At 36.4% G+C, this 18,993-nt stretch overlaps 1 protein-coding gene across 1 annotated transcript in view; it reads left to right on the forward strand.

Moving 5' to 3' along the window:
* The window catches only part of ARMC3 (armadillo repeat containing 3), a 129,808-nt gene that overhangs the window by 93,966 nt on the left and 16,849 nt on the right, over nt 1-18,993 (forward strand). The window contains exons 13-16 of the mRNA XM_027847901.1: nt 4,253-4,421; nt 9,037-9,137; nt 10,443-10,526; nt 11,981-12,076. Coding sequence (XP_027703702.1) covers nt 4,253-4,421; nt 9,037-9,137; nt 10,443-10,526; nt 11,981-12,076 — 450 coding nt within the window. The remainder of the gene's footprint in view (nt 1-4,252; nt 4,422-9,036; nt 9,138-10,442; nt 10,527-11,980; nt 12,077-18,993) is intronic.

An 18,993-nucleotide genomic window follows, 5' to 3' on the forward strand; every position in this document is an offset into this window, starting at 1 on the left:
TAAGGTACCTCCAATGTTTTCAACATAAGTGACTAGGTGCATCCCCTCATGGATCACTGCCTGGTCATGGTGGGGGTTGGGGGTTGAGTAGCTCAATGAAACTGTGAGCTATGCCATAGAGTGTTACCAAAGATGGATAGATCATAGCAGAGAGTTCTGGGGGGAAAAAAGGTGATCCACTGGAGAAAGAAATGGCAAGTATCTTTGCCAAGAAAACCCCATGGACAGTACTAAAATGATAAAAGATATGACATCAAAGGTGAGCCCCTCAGGTCAGAAGGTCCAACACCCTACTGGAGAAGAGCAGAGGACAACTGCAAGTAGCCCCAGTACTAATGAAGTGGCTGGACCAAAGCCAAAAGGAAGCTGAGCTACAGGTGTGTCAGGGAATGAAAGGAAAGGCTGATGCCATAAAGACCAATATCACACAGGAAATTGGAATAAAAGATCAATCAACTGGGACAGCTAGGTGGCACAGTGGATAGAGCACTGGTCCTGGAGTCAGGAGGAACTGAGTTCAAATCTAACCTCAGTTACTTGACACTTACTAGCTACGTTACCCTGGGCAAGTCACTTACCCCTAACTGCTTCACACACACACACACACACCTATGAACCAAGGAAAGCTGGATATGGTCAAATATGAGATGGAAAGATTAAACATTAACATCTTGGGTGTTAGTGAACTTAAATGGCTAGGAATGAGTAAATTTAATTCAAGTGATCATTACATATACTACTGTGGGCAAGAATCCTTTAGAAGAAATGGAGTAGCCCTCAGTCAATAAAAGGATGAGAAAAGCGGTACTGGTGTATAATCTCAAAAAACGACCAAATGATAACTGTTCAAATCCAAGGCAAGCTGTTCAGCATCACAGTAATGCAAGACAATGCTGCAACCACTGATAATGAAGAGGCCAACATTGATCAGTTCTATGAAGACCTACAATATCTTCTAGAAATAACACAAAAAGATGTCACATTCATCATAGAGGATTCAAATGTTAATGTAGAAATCAAAAGATAATTGGAATAACAGGAAAGTTTGACCTTGGAGTACAAAATGAAGCAGGGCAGAGACTAACGTAGTTTTGTCAAGATAACTTACTGGTCATAGCAAACACTCTTTTTCAACAACCCCAAAGGCAACTGTACACAGGGACACCACTAGATAGTCAATACTGAAACCAGATTGATTATACAATTTACAGCCAAAAGTGGAGAAGCTCTGTACAGTCAGTTAAAACAAGACCTGGAGCTGACTGGATCAGATCATGAGCTTCTTATTGAAAAATTCAGACTTAAATTGAAGAAAGTAGGAAAAACCATCAGACCATGTAGACATGACCTAAATAACATCCTTTATGAATATGAAATGGAAATGACAGATAGATTTAAGGGATTAGATCCGGTAGATAGAATGCCTAAATATAGACAGATATTTGCAATATTGTACAGAAGGCAGGAACAAAAAACATTCCTAAGGAAGCAGAATGGCTGTCTGATGAGGCTTTTACAAATAACTGAGGAAAGAAGGAAAGGGAAAGGGAAAGGAGAAAGGGAAAGATATACCCACCTGAATGCACAATTCCAGAGAATAGCAAGGAGAGATAAGGAGGTTTTCTTAAATGAGCAATGCAAAGAAATAGAAGAAAACGACAGAATGGGAAAGACAGGAGACCTCTTCAAGAAAATTAGAGACATCACGGGAATGTTTCATGCAAAAATGGGCATGATAAAAGACAAAAATGATAGCAGAAGAACTATATAAGAAATATCACCAATAACCACAATGGTGTGATTACTGATCTAGAACCAGACATCCTAGAGAATGAAGTCAAGTGGGCCTTTAAGAAGCATTGCTAACAGTAAAGTTAGTGCAGGTGATGGAATTCCAGCTGAGCTATTTAAAATCCTTAAAGAAGATACTGTTAAAGTGCTTTACACTTAACAAGCCAGCAAATTTGGAAAACTCAATAATGACAACTGGATTGGAAAAGATCAGTTTACATAGAAATCCTAAAGAAGGGCAATGCCAAAAAATGTTGAAATTACTGAACAATTGTGCTCATTTTACATGCCAGCAAGATTATTCTTAAAATTCTGCAAGCTAGGCTTCAGCAACATATGAGCTGAGAATTACCAGAAGTACTGGCTGGTTTCCGAGGAGGCAGAGGAACTAGAGACCAAATTGCTAACATTGGCTGGGTTACAGAGAAAGCAAGGGAGTTCCAGAAAATACATCTACTTATGCTTCATCGTCTACATCAAAGCCTTTGACTATGTGGATCACAACAAAATGTAGCCAAGTCCTCAAAGAGGTGGGATTACCAGATCACCTTACTTGTCTTCTGTATGCAGATCAAGAAGTAATAGTAAGGGGGCAGTTAAGTGGTGCAGTGGATAGAGTACCTGCCCTGGACTCAGGAGGACGTGAGTTCAAATCTGGCCTCAGACACATGATACTCACTAGCTGTGTGACCCTGGGCAAGTCACTTAACCCCAAATGCCTCACCAAAAAAAACCAAAAAAAGTAATAGTAATAACCAAATCTGGAACAACTGATTGGTTTAAGATAGTGAGAGGAGTATGCAAGGCTGCATACTGTCACCTTATTTATTTAACTTATATGTAGAATACATCATGCAAAATGCCAAGCTGAATTAAAAGCTAGAATTAAGTTACTGGGAGAAATATCCACAATCTAGGATATGCAGACAATATCACTCTGATGTTGGAAAGTGAAGAAGAATTAAGAAGCCTCTTAATGAGGGTGAAAGAGGAGAGTGTAAAAGCTGGCTTGAAGCTTAACATTGAAAAAAAAAAACTAAGATCATAGCAACTAGTCCCATCACTTACTGGCAAATAGAGGGAGAAGAAATGGAAGCAGTGTCAGATTTCATATTCTTGGGCTCAAAAATCACTGCAGATGATGACTATAGCCATGAAATTAAAAAAACACTTGCTCCTTGGAGGGAAAGCTATGGCAAATCTGGACAGCATACTAAAAAGCAAAGACATCACCTTGCCAAGAAAGTTCCATATAGTTAAAGCATGGTTTTTCCAGTAGCAGTGTGTGGCTGTGAGAGTTGTACTCTAAGGAAAGCTGAGTGCCACAGAAGTGATGCTTTCAAATTGTGGAGCTGGAGAAAACTTTTGAGAGTCCCTTGGACAGCAAGAAGATCAAATCAATCAATACTTAAATAAATTAATTAAACTATTTACTTGAAGGTCAAATATTGAAAGTGAAACTTAAATACTTCAGCCACATAATGAAAAGACAGGACTCATTGGAAAAGACTCTGATGTTGGGAAAGATTGAAAGCAAAAGGAAAAGGGGATGGCAGAGGATGAGATGGATAGATTAATGTCATGGAAGCAACAAACATGAGTTTGGATAGACTTTGGGAGGGTAGAAGGGCACGGTGTTCTATGGTTCATGGGGTCACAAAGAGTCAGACATGACTGAATGCCTCAACAACAATGACTAGATGAATGATCATGCATCTAAATTCATAAAAAGACAGGTTTAAAGGGAAAGATAATAAGCTCAGTTTGGGGCAATTTACCATAGAACAACACTTGCTTTCAGGTTAATAAGTCAGTTCCTTTTTTTTACGTATCAGGAAATAAGAGTTTAAAACCCCATACATAGACCTACTTTAACATGCTTTGTATTCACATTTTTTGTTTGATAAGTAGCCAAGAGAAACTACGAGAGCTTATGTGCTCATGAAACAGAATCTTAATTTTGTTTCAAATGAAGAAAAACAACTCATCTCATTCAGTGTATCCTATTTTAGTGGCATACATTCTTTGAGAGAAAATTGATTTTGCCTCAGTAATTATCAGGTTGAGGGGCATGGTATAAAGGACAGAAAGCTGGCCTTGAAGTCAAAAAGATCTGGGTTCAAGCATGGCAGCTCACCCATCCTGGTTATGTAATGCTAGGCAAGTTACTTGAGCTCTCCATAGTCCTAGGCAACTCTGAAGACAAGAAATTCCAGAGATGGTATGGATCTGCATTCCTAGACAAATTTTTTCACCTAGAGCTACCTAGACCAATTAAGTAACTAGTTCAGGGAGGGAAGTTGTAAAAATTCATCACTTACTAATTCAAAAAAGAAGAAAGAGGTTATTCCTCCTCCCCCCCCCAAAAATTTGTCATTTAGGATATTAAATAAGGGTATAATTGACTTTAATGGTGAAGTATTTATGTTGAGCAAATAAAGCTTTTTTGTTTTATTGATAGGGCTTTGGAGATCCTTGAAGAAATTAATCTATCAATAAGGCGAAAAAATAATTTTAGTGAGGCAGCTTATAAAAGATTGCTTAGTAACAATCTTTCCCTGAAGTACTGCCAAACTGGTTATTTGTCATCTAATGATATGATTCCTGATGGATTTTATGATGCTGGTCGGGTAAGTGTCAGTATGACTTTTTACATATATTAATTTTATTACTTTTTTCTTAAATAATGATGTTGCTACACTGTAAGTTGGTATTATGCTATTATAGTGCAATTATGTAAATTTCACCTACTTTATATTTTACAAAACTGAGATACAGAAATCAGCTTCTCGTCTTTAACTGGCAGGCCATGATAGCCCATCTTTTAGAATTTTAATGTAAATTTGATCTTTGGGTAGGCTAACATTATTTGATTAAACTTCATATCAAGGATAAAATTGGGGATAAAATTAATTTTAGGATTTAGTGCCAGCTTTAGACAAAGAACTTCAATTAGATCACTTTCTAATTTAAAATCTAATTAAGATGGCCACATAGTGCTAGATTTTTTGGAGGGAAAGTTAATTACAGTAGAAAAAATTTGTAATTCAACAAATATTCCATAGAATATATAAACAATATGTAATTGTTAAATTTGAGAGGAATAGGTAACAAAGCCCCACTCTGATATCACATCATGGTGTGGCAGCGACCATAGGTTCTTGGAGGCTATATTGCTGGAGCCCAAGCTCTTGTGAAAGTATTGAAGAAACAATTCAGTAACAATTCTGCTTCTCAAGAACCAGCTCACCTATACATGGAAAGGGTCATCACCAGGAGGCTGGTCACATGGTGATGAATTTTTTTAACCAACACAACCCTTAAAACAAAGAAAAATGCAAAATGGCCCTCAGTCCTGGGCAGTCTGTGATTCTGCAGTGATGGTGTCAGTGGTGGAAAAGGGAACAGCAGGCACTGACACCAATTTTAAGACTAAGTTCAGAACTTTAACTTAGCTGATGGTGCTCTAACTATAGGATCATTGTCCAATGATCAGTGAGTGTCCACTAGAGGAAATGGATCTTGATATGCTAACCCAGAAGACCTAAAAAAAGTTGCAGCTAATTGAAAAGATGGCTTACAGGCTCCCCTGAGATTGGCAAATTACTGAGTTCATGGAGTAAGTTTTTATTTTGGACTGAGAAGCAGTAAGAAATATCATTTTATGGGATATTTGGTCACTTCATATTGCAATACTCATGAAAAATATTTTCAGAAAGAACACCATGGAAATTATTGTAGCTTATGTATCAATATCTGTTGTACATGAAGAGGTTAAAAAGCTCTATGAAGAACTCGATGAGATCCTCCAAATTAAATCAATATATAATTTGATGCCTGTGACTTCAAAGATAGCATTTGATTAGGATAGTGAAAAATACATTAGAAAATATTCAACAGCAATAAGGAATGAGAGAGACCCATAACTTGTAGACTATACAAAAGCTGCAAAGCTATAAATAAAGAATACTTTATTTGAGAAGTGAATATGATGTTGACTATGTCAAGCACTGAATAAACAACTAAAAATTAAATTGATTATATTATAATGAACAGGGAATTATGTATTCCTGATATGAGTCATTCCTAAATCAGCTGACTATACATGGTCAAAATGCCAACTTGTTAGAACAAAGATCACTATTAGTACAAAACTAGATGAAAGAATAAAGACATTGGAAAAGATATGGGACTTAACCAAAATACCTGGATGCTGGCTTTTTTAAACAAATGAATGATGTAAAAATATGGGATATGAACAGAAGCATAGACACATACTTAAACAGAAAAATTGAATCAATCAGTTGCTGTGAATAGACAAAACAAAAGAAACTAAAAAACGTCACAGTCAGCCAACACTTGACTTTCTTGCCAAGTAGTGAGATTTATCACTGATTTAGAAAAAAACAAACAAACAAAAACTAGTTTGTAAAAATCTTACTGAAAAGGATGGGCAGAGAATTAACAAGAATTACCTCATAAAACAGAAAGAAACAGTAATAGGCAAAAACCAGTTTAAGTAAAGCTTGGCAAGTCATCCTGGAACATCTAAGAATGAAAGTGAAAAAACAACAAATAGATAGTGGAAAAGATCTGCAGAGTTTGGAGGATTTTTTTTTATAACAAGCACTTTTCATTATTGATAAAAGAAAAGGCATCATCTTCAGACTCCAGAAGTGTTTATAAGAGTAGGTAGCAGTGGCTCCACAGAAAACAAAGACAAGAAAAACTGCTGGATTAGACAAAGGGACATAGGGGAGATCAATGCTGAAGGTGACACCAGCTGTGAAGGCACTGAGGGATTGGTTCACAAGTCATCTGAAAGAGGGGGAGATACTAAAGGCATTGAAAACAACCCAATTAGACCTTATTAATGAAAAAAGGCAAGTAGATAACCATCCACAGCTACTCACAGACACATTGATAGCATTGAATAATGAGAATACTCTACACATACATTGGGTATGTTGTAGGAAACAGGCACGACAATATTCCCCAGGTGAATACATCTTCACTATCACACAACTGACTGAAAGACACAGAGAATATGAGCTCCCACCGTGGCGGTTATTTGCTGATCACAAAAAAGTTTTATATGGCAGAACAAAACACTTTAAAGGTCCTCTTCCAATAAGGTGTCCCCAGGATATATCCAAATTATGAAAAGGTTCCTTGAAAGAAGAAAACAACAGTGAGAACCTTGTTGAACAACCCTCTGATCATTAATGTCAGATTAGGCATACTACGGGGATATATGCTCTCCAAAAGGTGTCCAGCTATCGTGGCAGAGATTCCAAAGTGGAGAGGAACTCGTTGGGAAATGGCACAGCTTCTGTAACACCAAACTTCTCCATGAAAAGAAAGCTTCTATTTTTAATACTAGTATTTCACCAGCATTGTATGAATGGGAATTAAAGAACACTATAATCTACAAAGAAACAGTTTTGAGTTCCAACTCAGAGGGAGGTAGTGTAGCATATGGAATAGAAAGCTGCCTAGGAATCAAGATGACCTCAGTATACCCTAGGTCTGTATTTTGCTTCCACCATTAATATTAATAGCTAACATTTATATAGAGCTTACTATGTGTCAGGCGCTGTGCTAAATACTTTACAAATATTATCTCACTTGATCCTAACAATAACTTTGGGAGGTAGATGCTATTATGCTGGCCTTTTTAAACAAGTGAATGATGTAAAAACATGGGATGTGAACAGAAGCACAGACACATACTTAAACAGAAAAACTGAATCAATCAGTTGCTGTGAATAGACAAAACAAAAGAACTTAAAAAGCATCACAGTTAGCCAACACTTGACTTTCTTGCCAAGTAGGGAGATATATCACTGCAGTCAGTCAATTAGTATTTACTAAGTGTCTACCACATGCCAAACACTATGCTAACCGTGGTCAGTACAATTCTAAGGCAAGTGGCAGAGATACTTCTCATGTGTCTCCCCCATGCCCACACTGGACTAGAAGTATGCCCATCTGCTCCCTTAAGTATTACTTGGTGGGAAAGGGGCCAAGCCTTGGATATAGAGCTTGAGGTCCTGATTTCCCTCAATAATGAGACACAACGATCAGAAGTTAGATTGAACCCGATCATATCCCCACACCTGGTCTAGACCAATAATACTTAACAACTATGTAACAAACAAGAGAAAGTCAGGATAAATTGGGGGGTATGGTTATCCTTTCCACATCGTGACTTTCCCCATCACGGTTTTGATTATCAAGAGTTGGCATAAGAAATTAAATGGGGATTTTGGAGAGTTCTGTGGAAGGTGCAGGTGACATGTGAAGGCCAGCAGACAACACAGAAAAAGGTTAGAAACTCAGAAATGCACAAAATACATGTATAGTATTATGTAATGCCAACATATTTTATCTTTTAATACCATGATAATTCAGACTTCTCTGGTGCAAAGAGAGGGCCAAAAACTTTCATGTGGATTTTCCAGATTATAATGTGGAAGGCATTAGGGAACCTTTGGGAAGGCTTGTCCTTAAGATAGGTTGCAATCTGCATGATAGTAGGGAAAACCCATATTAGTAACAGTATCACAGATCCATTTGAAAACTTGAGGCAGATAAAAATTAAGTCTTTATTTCCCAAACATTATGTTAAAATACATAAACTTGTTCCTGAAGTTTACATGTTTGATATTTTACGTCACTCAAATACTTGTGGGTAATGTATTTCTTTTAAAATATTTAAGTGAATAGGGATAGCTAGGTGGTACTGTGGATAGAGCACCAGCCCTGAAGTCAGGAGGACCTGAGTTCAAATCCAGCCTCAGACCAAACACTTGATGCTTACTAGCTGTGTGACCCTGGGCAAGTCACTAACCCCAATTGCCCATTTAAGTAAACAAAAAATGAGATATATACCATTATACTTAATCTTTGCTAAGATAAGAATCTTATTATAAGGTCTTCTATCAGGAAGCCATTTGATTCAGGACAATTCCTCCATGAAGACTGAAGCCTACGTTGCCCAATTTGGGGGCTTATCTACTTTCTTTAAAACAAACTCTGCCATCTTCCTTGGTTGTTTGATAAAATGCTTAATTAAATTTATCGTTTAAAAAATGACTAGAGCTCTTCATTTTAGCCCTTTATAATCTTCTGAGGAATTTTACCATTGAACTAAAGATTTCCATTTAAAAACATCTTTTTCCTCTAGGTATTCATGTTTTTTAAAATGAGATCTATATGTCTCATCTTTGACTTATTTTGCAGATAAACCCAGGAACAAAACTTTTGACTTTGAAGGAATTCGCCTTACAAGGGCCAAGTGATCGGCGTGCAATAATCTTAATTAACAGTAAACCTTCTTTTATGTGAGTCACTGTTAGTTTCTAAGAATAGTTCCAGTTTTGTTTTTCATCCATTGTGAACATACAAATGTGCTTTCTCAAATAGGCTGTTGGTTGGGGGAAACCAACTTTTTGTGCTACTTGTATTTTTTTCCAGAGCTAGGGTTTCCTGTTGGAAAGTACTAGTTTTTGCTGTACCTAACTTGTTACCCTGACTCCTGATGGAGATATTTGCCAGGTTCATTTGTTAGCACACCCAAGAAAATGAATATGGACCAAATGCATGACCTAAAGGAAATAAGGCAATGGGAATGTAAGGAATGCAATGCACATTTTCCTTCCTTTCCAAACTTGTGTTGATTAGTTTTAATGGGAATCTCTTTATCAATGAATTCTAAATGTGTTTTTATAGGTGCTGGTATTCTCTTAACCTACAGTGGCAGGAGCAGCAAACCAAGGCATAAATGCTTAAAAGGAGACATTAGGTCAATTCAAATTCTTTGGGACAAATTTCTGTAGGTCTAATGATTTTTAAAACTTACTGCAGAATTGTCAGCAATCATGGCTGATACCATTGTCATATTGATTGTAATATCAAAGAGCTCTTTAAAATGTGAGTTATTAATTATTATTAAATAAGTTATTATCATCATCATTATTATGCTAGTTTGAAGATTACAAAGAGGCCTAAGAGTTTAATGTATCTTCATTTCTTAATAAAATGGGAATTTAATCATTCATTCAATTAATAGTTCTAAAAACAGACAGACAGCCAAGCAGTATATTAGGCAATGGATTTTGAGGTTTTGGTCTTTTTACTATAGTATTATCAAGAGCAACATTTGTAGGAAACACCCTGCCCCAGGACACCTCTAGGAGAATAATCTCATTTGTTTTCTATCAGCTTTAAACTGAATAACCTTTGATTGTTCAGTCATCAGTAATCATATCTGCAGAGCCCCAAAATCATATGCTAGAATGCAACTAAAGCCTACGTCCTTTTAATTTTTTTTAAATTAAGAGCCTTAGAAAAAATTATAAGAACTTCATCTATAATTTTAATGGAAACTTTTTTTTCTAAAATTGTTTTTCTAAAAAATATTCCAACATGGCTAGGTACTAGCGTCTTTCACATTTGTTGTCATGTTTCATCCTAGCTCTTATAAAGCTTCATAAAATTGTCTTAACACATTACTGTTAAAATTCAGCATAAGCAAAAGGGCTTTCTTTCCTCTTTGAAGAAATTGTTGCTTGTTTCCTGGGACCAAAGCCAATGTTGTCAAATAAATGACCTCATTTGTGAATAATTTTAAATGTGTGAAATTTCAGTTCTCCACCTTCTACTACAGAAGATAAGTTCTCAGACTCTATTTCTGGACGATCTTCTTCTTCACACAGAAAAGGGAAAGCCAGGTAGGAAGAAGTATTTTTTGTATTCCAATATTTTCCCTCTACATTCTGGAGTACAAGATTTACCAAAAACAATCTCATATTTTGATAATCTTCCACTTTTACTATGCATGATGATTGATCTCAAAGTTGTCATTATAGGCATATACTTTGAGGGATTCACTATTTCATCAATGTGGAGATGAAATCATCAATTCTAATTCACTTTCACCAACTCTGATCACAATCCCTCCATACTTTCATACCGGGAGCTATTCTTATCCATGTTTCCTCACAAGTCCTCCACAAAACTTCTACTCAATGTTTTGGAGGCTTTGCTCTGTTTCTCTTTTATTTGTTAGAAGGTATCCATCTGCTTGTCTATGGGTTTGTTTGTGTGCTGTCTCTCATTCTCATTGTATGGCTGGTCTACGTCCTTTCTGGGTCCTATGTCTCCTCAATAATATTTTTTACATCACTTCTTACATGCCAGTTATCATTGGAATATTATTTGTATTAAATAGATGCACCTTTCTAGTCAGAAACAGTGTTAACAGTCTTTAAATCACAGATCAGTTTTTTTAAAAGCAGTAAGCCTAATGCATTTTCTTATTCATTCCAGGCCCAGCTCATCCATTGGCAGTGCTTGTACAAGCTAAAGATAGAGAGAGAGAGAGAGAGAGAGAGAGAGAGAGAGAGAGAGAGAGAGAGATAGATAGATAGATAGATAGATAGATATATTATGTATATACACACAGATATGTATATATATAAACAAATGTACACACATACAGATATATGTGTATAAATACACACACACACACACACACACACACTAATTCAGTCTGGTAACAACAGATGCAAGGTAATATGTTTTTCATCCACTTTGTTTTTCCAGTGGATGGTTTGACCAATATATGTTTTGTCATGGATTTTGCTGGGGAGGCTTTGTAGTATAGTACACTCAATAAGATGGCATATGCCAATAAGAGTGTTTTAGAGAACCTTGCCATCAGTAAAAAACCATCTTTTGGTTTGGATTTTATGAGACACATCTTCTTAAAAATAAATTTTATTTAACCTCCATCAACAAATATATAAACAAAAATAAAGGGGAAAATGTGATTGTATGTAACTGTGCATGGAGTTGTAAATCTTTGTTATTTATAGTCTGTTTATTAATATATTTACTAATTTTAATAAAATAACAATTTTCTTGTTTCTGTACTTCTTTCTGAACTTCTTTTTCTATGTGTTTATCAGAAATTTGTCACAGGACATCTTCCATAACACTGGCAAACACTTTTGGTGAACATACCCTGTTGAACATCTTGTTTGATGTCAATGAGTATATGTTAATTGAAATGTGTATCATATATGTAGATTTATATATGTGTGAATTGAAATGAGTATATGTGAATTGAAACTGACAGTGCTTTTTTTTATAAATAACAAAATACATATATATATCATTTTAGCACTGGGGTAGGATCTCCTACAGAAGAAAAGTCAGAATCTACTGGTCAAACTACTACCTCCTCTAGCAAAAGTTTCATTAAAGAGAGAGGATCAAGGTATGAATATTTAATTTCCTAATCAAATTATAGTAAAATGTTGATTATCCAACATTTTGGGGAAATGGGTTGTTCTAGATAAGGACATTTTGGGAATAAAGGTCAAACTCAGGCATTTCAATAGCTTTAGGGGCCTAATCTATGTGGGTTTTTTTTTTGTCTTTCATCTCTCCCAAAATCATATGTACAGATATAAAGCTGTCCTAAGACTGTGCCTTCCAAGGTTACCATAGTGTATGCTGAGTTTTTCCTCTCCCTGCTCCCATGCACATTCACCATCTACTCAAATATACTGAGTAGAGGTGTTCTAAGTCTGCTTTCCAAGACTCCCGAGGTCCATGTGGTTGTCACTCTGTCTTCCAGACTTCCAGGTTGCTCTTCCTTCTGTGTCTATCAATGATTTTTGTCTCCATTCTTAGTGTCTGCTGCTCACCAGACTTGTTGGTGTTTCTAATGTGCTTCTGTAGACCCTGATGTTTCTCAAACTGTTTCTGATCTTGACTGTACTTTTTTTTCTTTGCTTTGTTTTTGTTATTTCTTGTCTTTTCTGTCTCCACTACTTAACTTCCACACCAAAAAGCTGGATCTTTTAAAAATACTGATAGCCAGACACTTCCTTTTCCACAGGGTCACTATAATGCCAAATATCAAAGTGTCAGACAGGATCTCTGGATCTTTTGCCAATATTCTTGTAATATTTGGCATTTAATTAACTTTCCAAAACACCGTCACTATTGCTATGTCTCCTCCCTAAATCCTTCCCTTATGAAGGTGTTTCCTCAATAGCCCGAACTTTATTTTAGCTTTAGTCAAGAGGGTGTTGTGTAAACATTCCACGTAGCATCTTTGCTTTGTCTCAATTCTTTCTTTTCTACAGTTAATAGGTGTTTAAGTTGGGATTTGCATTCAAGTCTTTCTACACCAAGCTGCCTCTATTTCTTTCTGAAGCTCTCACCCCTGTTACAATACGTCTTCCCCATTTCTGTGTTACCATTTGACAGTCTCATTGTTCCTTTTATTTCTGAGCTCTGGAAGCTGATCCAAGTGTGCTCTGACTCCCTTTAAGTCAAAGAAGTACACAGAATTTTCTTCTCCAAATAGGTTGCACTTAGCCCTATTTTTATAGAAGGCACTTTCATGTCCCCTTTTAATCAAGAAGAACATGTTTTCTGTCCGTAAATTAGTCAATTGATCTCTTTAACCTCGTTAATATAAAGTATGTCTTCACATCTTTCTTCCATCATTCTCTAACTGAAAAGTACATTGAGGTTAATTAGCCCCATTTCCCCCTTGCTACTAACAAACGTACTTTACATTTCTTTGTTCCACTCCAAACTCCAAAGCTGCCTGCAACTTCTACTGAAACTATCATTTTATCCAAGTCATAATATTTCCTGTATCTGCCATTTCATTCCTTCATAGCCCAAGCAAGAGCCATGACCTGAAGTGGAATCACCACAGTTCTTCCAGCAGATCTGGACCTTCGTCTCCCAACTAGCAGCGTGATATTGGAAACTCACTTAACTCCTCTGGGCCTCAGCTTTTTCAGCTATAAAAAGGGGGAAGGAGAATGGACTAGAAAATGACTAAGGCCCCATTTCATTCTAATAATCCATAATTCTATGAAATAAATTCAAACTGTCTCTCCTTCACTTCTATGAAGTTGAATTACCACATCTTTGTCGCTAGGTTAACACCAGTTGAACTGGTAATTAGGGTCCCCACCCTGCAGTCCCTTGCTGGGCATCTTTTCTCATCTTTTCATGAAGTGAAGAGTCATAGTGAATCATCGTCTGAGAGTCGGCTTCCCCTCACAGTGACTGGATAAGACTGCTTCTCATTTTCTTTGATCCTCTTCTCCTCTTGGAACTTTTGTGAAAAGTAGACTCTGCCTTCTTTGTGATTTCCTTCCATCAGTGGCCAACGTTTTAGCTTCTTCCTGTTAACCTTCTCTTTCGGTGCTCCCATCGGCAGACGACAGTTAGCTGACGCCAGAAGGAAAAGACTTACGGTTTTGGAAAGACAAGCTCATACTGCTGCTGTTCAATTTGTTCTTGCAGCTTCCCTTTTTCCAGCAGGTTCTGCATGGTCTGTGCGCACACGTTCTCAGCATGCTCTGCTTCCTGACCTGCCTAACTAAATTGCTACCACGTGTTTGCATCCCCTTGTTTTCTTCCTCCTCACCAGCAACGGTCACGGTGCCATCCCACGGACATCAGGAAAATGTGTTTGGTCTCACAACTACTCTGTGAGGTAGGGAGGCTAGGGGTTAGAATTCTCATTTTGTTCACGAAGAAACTAAGCCCAGAAGAAATTAAGAGATTTGGCCAAAGCCACAGAGCTGTTTATAGTGACTGAGCTAGAATGAGACTAGATCTCTTAGTCTGATGCTCTTACCATTATAATATATTACCTGGTTATCGTTATTATTATTATTATCACCATGTTTTGTGGTGAGAGGAAAGTGAAGGGAGTTTGCATGTATAAACCCATCACCAACAGAAAATCTTCATTTTCTCAAATAAAAGGAAAGGGGAATTTAAAATCCATAAATGTCTAGGTCAAATGGTAAAAGAGGCACAAAAATCCACTGAAGAGAAGAACTTCTTGAAAATATAATAAACAATCCATTTAAATTTTTATTCAGGTCAGTGATTAAAGTTTCAAAAGGATTAAGCACAAGAATTAGTCTACACACTGTAGAACTGGTCATTGAATAGCTATGAATTGACTAATATACTATCATCCCCCCCCACATTTACCCAATCTTGTTTAGAAACAAATCATGAAAGACTTTATTATTAAAAGTTTGCTGAAATTCAGTTATATGTCTATAATGTTTACCTATCTAAAAACTCTATCCTACATGAAAAAAAGGAAATGGATTTAATTTAGCATGACTTATTCTTAGTGAACTTAGATTGACCCATAGAAATCACTAATAATTCACAAATAATCTTAAATAGATCCATTCTAGAAAACGGCTCACTGGCTTGCCTTTTTGAAAACTTGGGCATCTGCCTGAATCTAGTCTTTTAGAATTTCATCCCCAGTGGAGAGAGTGTTGGACTCAGAATCAGGAAGTCATTGGTTTAAATCCCGCCTCTGACACTTAATAACTATGTGAGCATGTTAAGTCACCATCTCTCTGAGCCTCCTTTTTCCCACCTGCAAATAATGAGATTGGCCTGGATGGCACATAGAAGGTTTTTTGCAGCTCAAAAGCTCTGATCTTAAGATTCTTCAATGATCCCCAATATTGGTTTGGTGATCACATCTGTAAAACTTCTTTCAACACCCTGGGCTGTCAAGTCATGGGACAAACATATTTAAAGCATCTAAATCACAGACTGGAATTTAGAGCTAGAAAGAATGCTGGACTCCACCCTCTCAATTTATAGATGAAGAAACTGAGACACAAATGACTTGCTTACTCATATAATAAGATGCAGAGCTGGGACTCTAACCCAGATTCCAATAACAAGTAGTAGACATGGAAATTGAACCCTGATTCCTAAATCAATGTTCTTTTCCGATCTGCTATCACGACATTCTTTTTGATAGAGAAGACAATAAATAAAATAGGAGTGGAGTAGTCTCGTTTTGCCTTTTTCTGCCCAAAGTAGTGGGCTTATCTTTTCTTTGTTCTTTTTTATAAATAAAAAAGCCTTTGTTGTTGTTGTTCATAGAACTTTCCACAAGTCTCAGTTGATCCCGGACTTCAACTTTCCTGACACTAATTCTTACCAATCTATGCCATTGGTCATACTCTAGGCTTTTACCATATTCTACTCTAGGCTTAACCATCCATCTTTGAAAAATCTCAGCTCATTGGAAAATTCCCCTTGTAGCCACACTGGTTTATGTTTCCCCTTTTCATTCTCATTAGGAGGGTTGTATTTTCAGACTTTGATTTTTGAGAACCTCCTTTTTTTTTTTTTTTTGCTCTTCAATGCTTCAGGCTCAATATTTTGAATTATTTCTATTCTTTTCAGAAACACTGTAAAAACCTGTTAGCAGATGCTGATTGGGAAAATAGCACGTGATTGACTAGAATGATAATTTATTTGTGTAGTAGAGGTATGATGAGCCATATTACCCATTTCCAACAGACTCATGGCTTCCTGGGAATTCTCACCGTGCCTCTCGTTTCTCTGAATTATTTAGAATCTACTTTCCTTGACACCTAGGACACATATCCGACACTCAATATTCTCTGACCATCATGAACTCAGAGGATGACCCTAGCAATCTTCTTCCACTTCACCAATAAATTCTCCCTTGTTGGATATTATGTCCAGAGCACCAGCCTATTTCATTACTTTCTGAGAGATGTCCAAAAGGGAAGCCAAAAAATGTAATGGCTGCTATGCTTTTAGATGGATGAGAACTCTTGCAGATACTCAGATAACTGAAATATCCCTATTATTTACTGTCATTTACTTCTATACTACCTTTATGATCTGTCTTAGAAAAATATAATCTGTATCTTCCATCTTTCCAGGTGGTCTATAGTATGCTCCCACAATAATATCACAAATTTCTTTCATTTTTATCATCAGCCAAGTATTCTCCACCATGTTGATGTGACCCAAAAATCAATGGATTTTTATGGAGGTATATATGTTCTTGACATATTTTGCTGTTCTGACAGCATTGTAAAAGGTATTTTGAATAATGGCACATCCTGGCATTCTGTAAATCAGCCATGAATATCTAGCCACGAAGTCTCAGTGACACCTATGAAGTTGCATTTTTTATTTTAAAATTTCAAGTTCACTTTATATCTATATTTTAGATAATGTATCTAATTGTATAAAGTGCTTTGTGTTTTATATAAACACTAAGTAATGATGTGTTGTTTATTACTAGATAATATTCTGTTTATTTATTATATAGATTTCTAATGCTACAAATACTATACTTTGTACTCTTACTGGTTATTTTCTCCTGCAAATTACTTGTTACTCCTTCCATTTTTATTCTTTCTATGTAATCAATCCAGCACCTTCTTTGTTATTTAGTTGCATTGTTTAAGTATTTTATCTTTATTTTGAGTTTAAATCTATCTTGATTATATTGACAAGTCTCTAGCCAAAGATGTTTCTCTCATGAGTAATAGTTCATATTTAACCAGGAACCAGTACTTTAGACTATAGCCCAGAAAATCAAATTCTATTCTTCATCACCCTCCATGGAGGCAAATGGATCAATGTTCCATAGCCTTATTTCTCTTTAAAAGTCTTAACCTTCAACTGGAAGAAGTATGAAATATACTGTAAACCCATACCACTAAATAATTCAATTTTCTATCCAGAAATTCAAAGTAACAGGAGATATTTTTTGCAAGTTTCTTATGGTAGTTTCATTCCTATCACATACTTATTGAGAGCTCATAAAGCATTTTGTAAAAGCATGCTAGTGAAGTAGTAGCATGATTTAGTAAAAACAAAAAATAGAGGGAGCTAGGTGGCACAGTGATTAGAGCACTGGCCCTGAAGTCAGGAGGACCTGAGTTCAAATTTGGCCTCAGACCAAACACTTGATACTAGCTGTGTGACCCTGGGCAAGTCACTTAATCCCATTTGCCTAAATAATAAATAAAATAAAAAATAATTTTTTTTTTAAAAAAGAACACTGATTGAAAGCCAGAACTCTTGAGTTCTAATCCCGGTTCTTCTGCTAACTAGCTTTGTGACCTTGGGCAAATTAACTAACCCTCTTGGGCCATTAGTTTCTTTATCTGTAAAAAGGTGTTTTTTAACAAATTAATAATTAAGGTCCCTTCCAGCTCTAAAATACTACTGTTTTATTATCCTAAACATTTATTTTGCAATTAAAATACTTTTCCCGTAACTTACACAGATATCAGAAAACATGAGGATTGCATGAGATACCGATTTAAGCAAACAGGCTTTGAAATATGTTTCTTAACTCTAATGTCATAAAAGTTTAGTATTCTTCATCAATGCTCTGTTTTGGTTTTAACTATAGGCTAATTAAATAGATTTTTAGTTTTACTGAAAAGGAAACAAGACAAAAATGAGTAAATATGGTTTCTTAGGTATTTAGGTACTTACTGGGTGTGACAGCAAAAGCCTGAATGTCTTGACATGCAAAGTTCTGGTTTAGATGATTCAGCATTACACAGGTCAGCGTAATTTGCCCCACATAAAGATGCCTTGACCAACATCATTTTGTAACACCGTCCTTAATATGCTATAACCAACCTCCATCTTAAAGTTGGGGTTCCCTATAGCAGATGTCAAGATTGTTTAAATGTACTAAATTCATTACTCTATCTTGCCTTGGTACTATCTTTCTGATCTCCATTAAGAAAGTATTATGCACATCCTCTATTGGCATTTTTGTTGTTGAGTCGTTTCAGTCATGTCTGAGTCTTCATAACTCTATTTAGGGTTTTCTTGGCAAAGATACTGGAGTGGTTTGCCATTTCCTTCTCCAGCTTATTTTACAGATGAGGAAACTAAGGCAAATGGAGTTAAGTGACTCGCCCAGGTTCATACAGCTAATAAGTGTCTAAGGCCAGATTTGAACTCAGGTCTTCTGAACTCTAGGTCCAGCACTTGATCCCCTGTGTCACCTAGCTGCCCCTCTATCAGTATAGAGAATATTTAATGCACTGCTATAACATCATAGAAGGGCAGTTAGGTAGTGCAGTGGATAGAGCCCTGGGCTTGGAATCAGGAAGACTCATCTTCCTGAGTTCCAATGGAGCCTCAGACACTTACTAGTTGTGTGACCTTGGGCAAGTCACTTAACCCCATTTGCCTCAGTTTATCATTTATAAAATGAGCTGGAGAAGGAAACTACTTCAGTATCTTTGCCAAGAAAACCCCAAATGGGGTCACAATCAAAACAACTGAACAACAGTAACAATAAAATAATGATGTAAC

Source organism: Vombatus ursinus, unplaced genomic scaffold, assembly GCF_900497805.2.
Source record: "Vombatus ursinus unplaced genomic scaffold, bare-nosed wombat genome assembly UNPS02005459.1, whole genome shotgun sequence".
NCBI lineage: Eukaryota > Metazoa > Chordata > Mammalia > Diprotodontia > Vombatidae > Vombatus > Vombatus ursinus.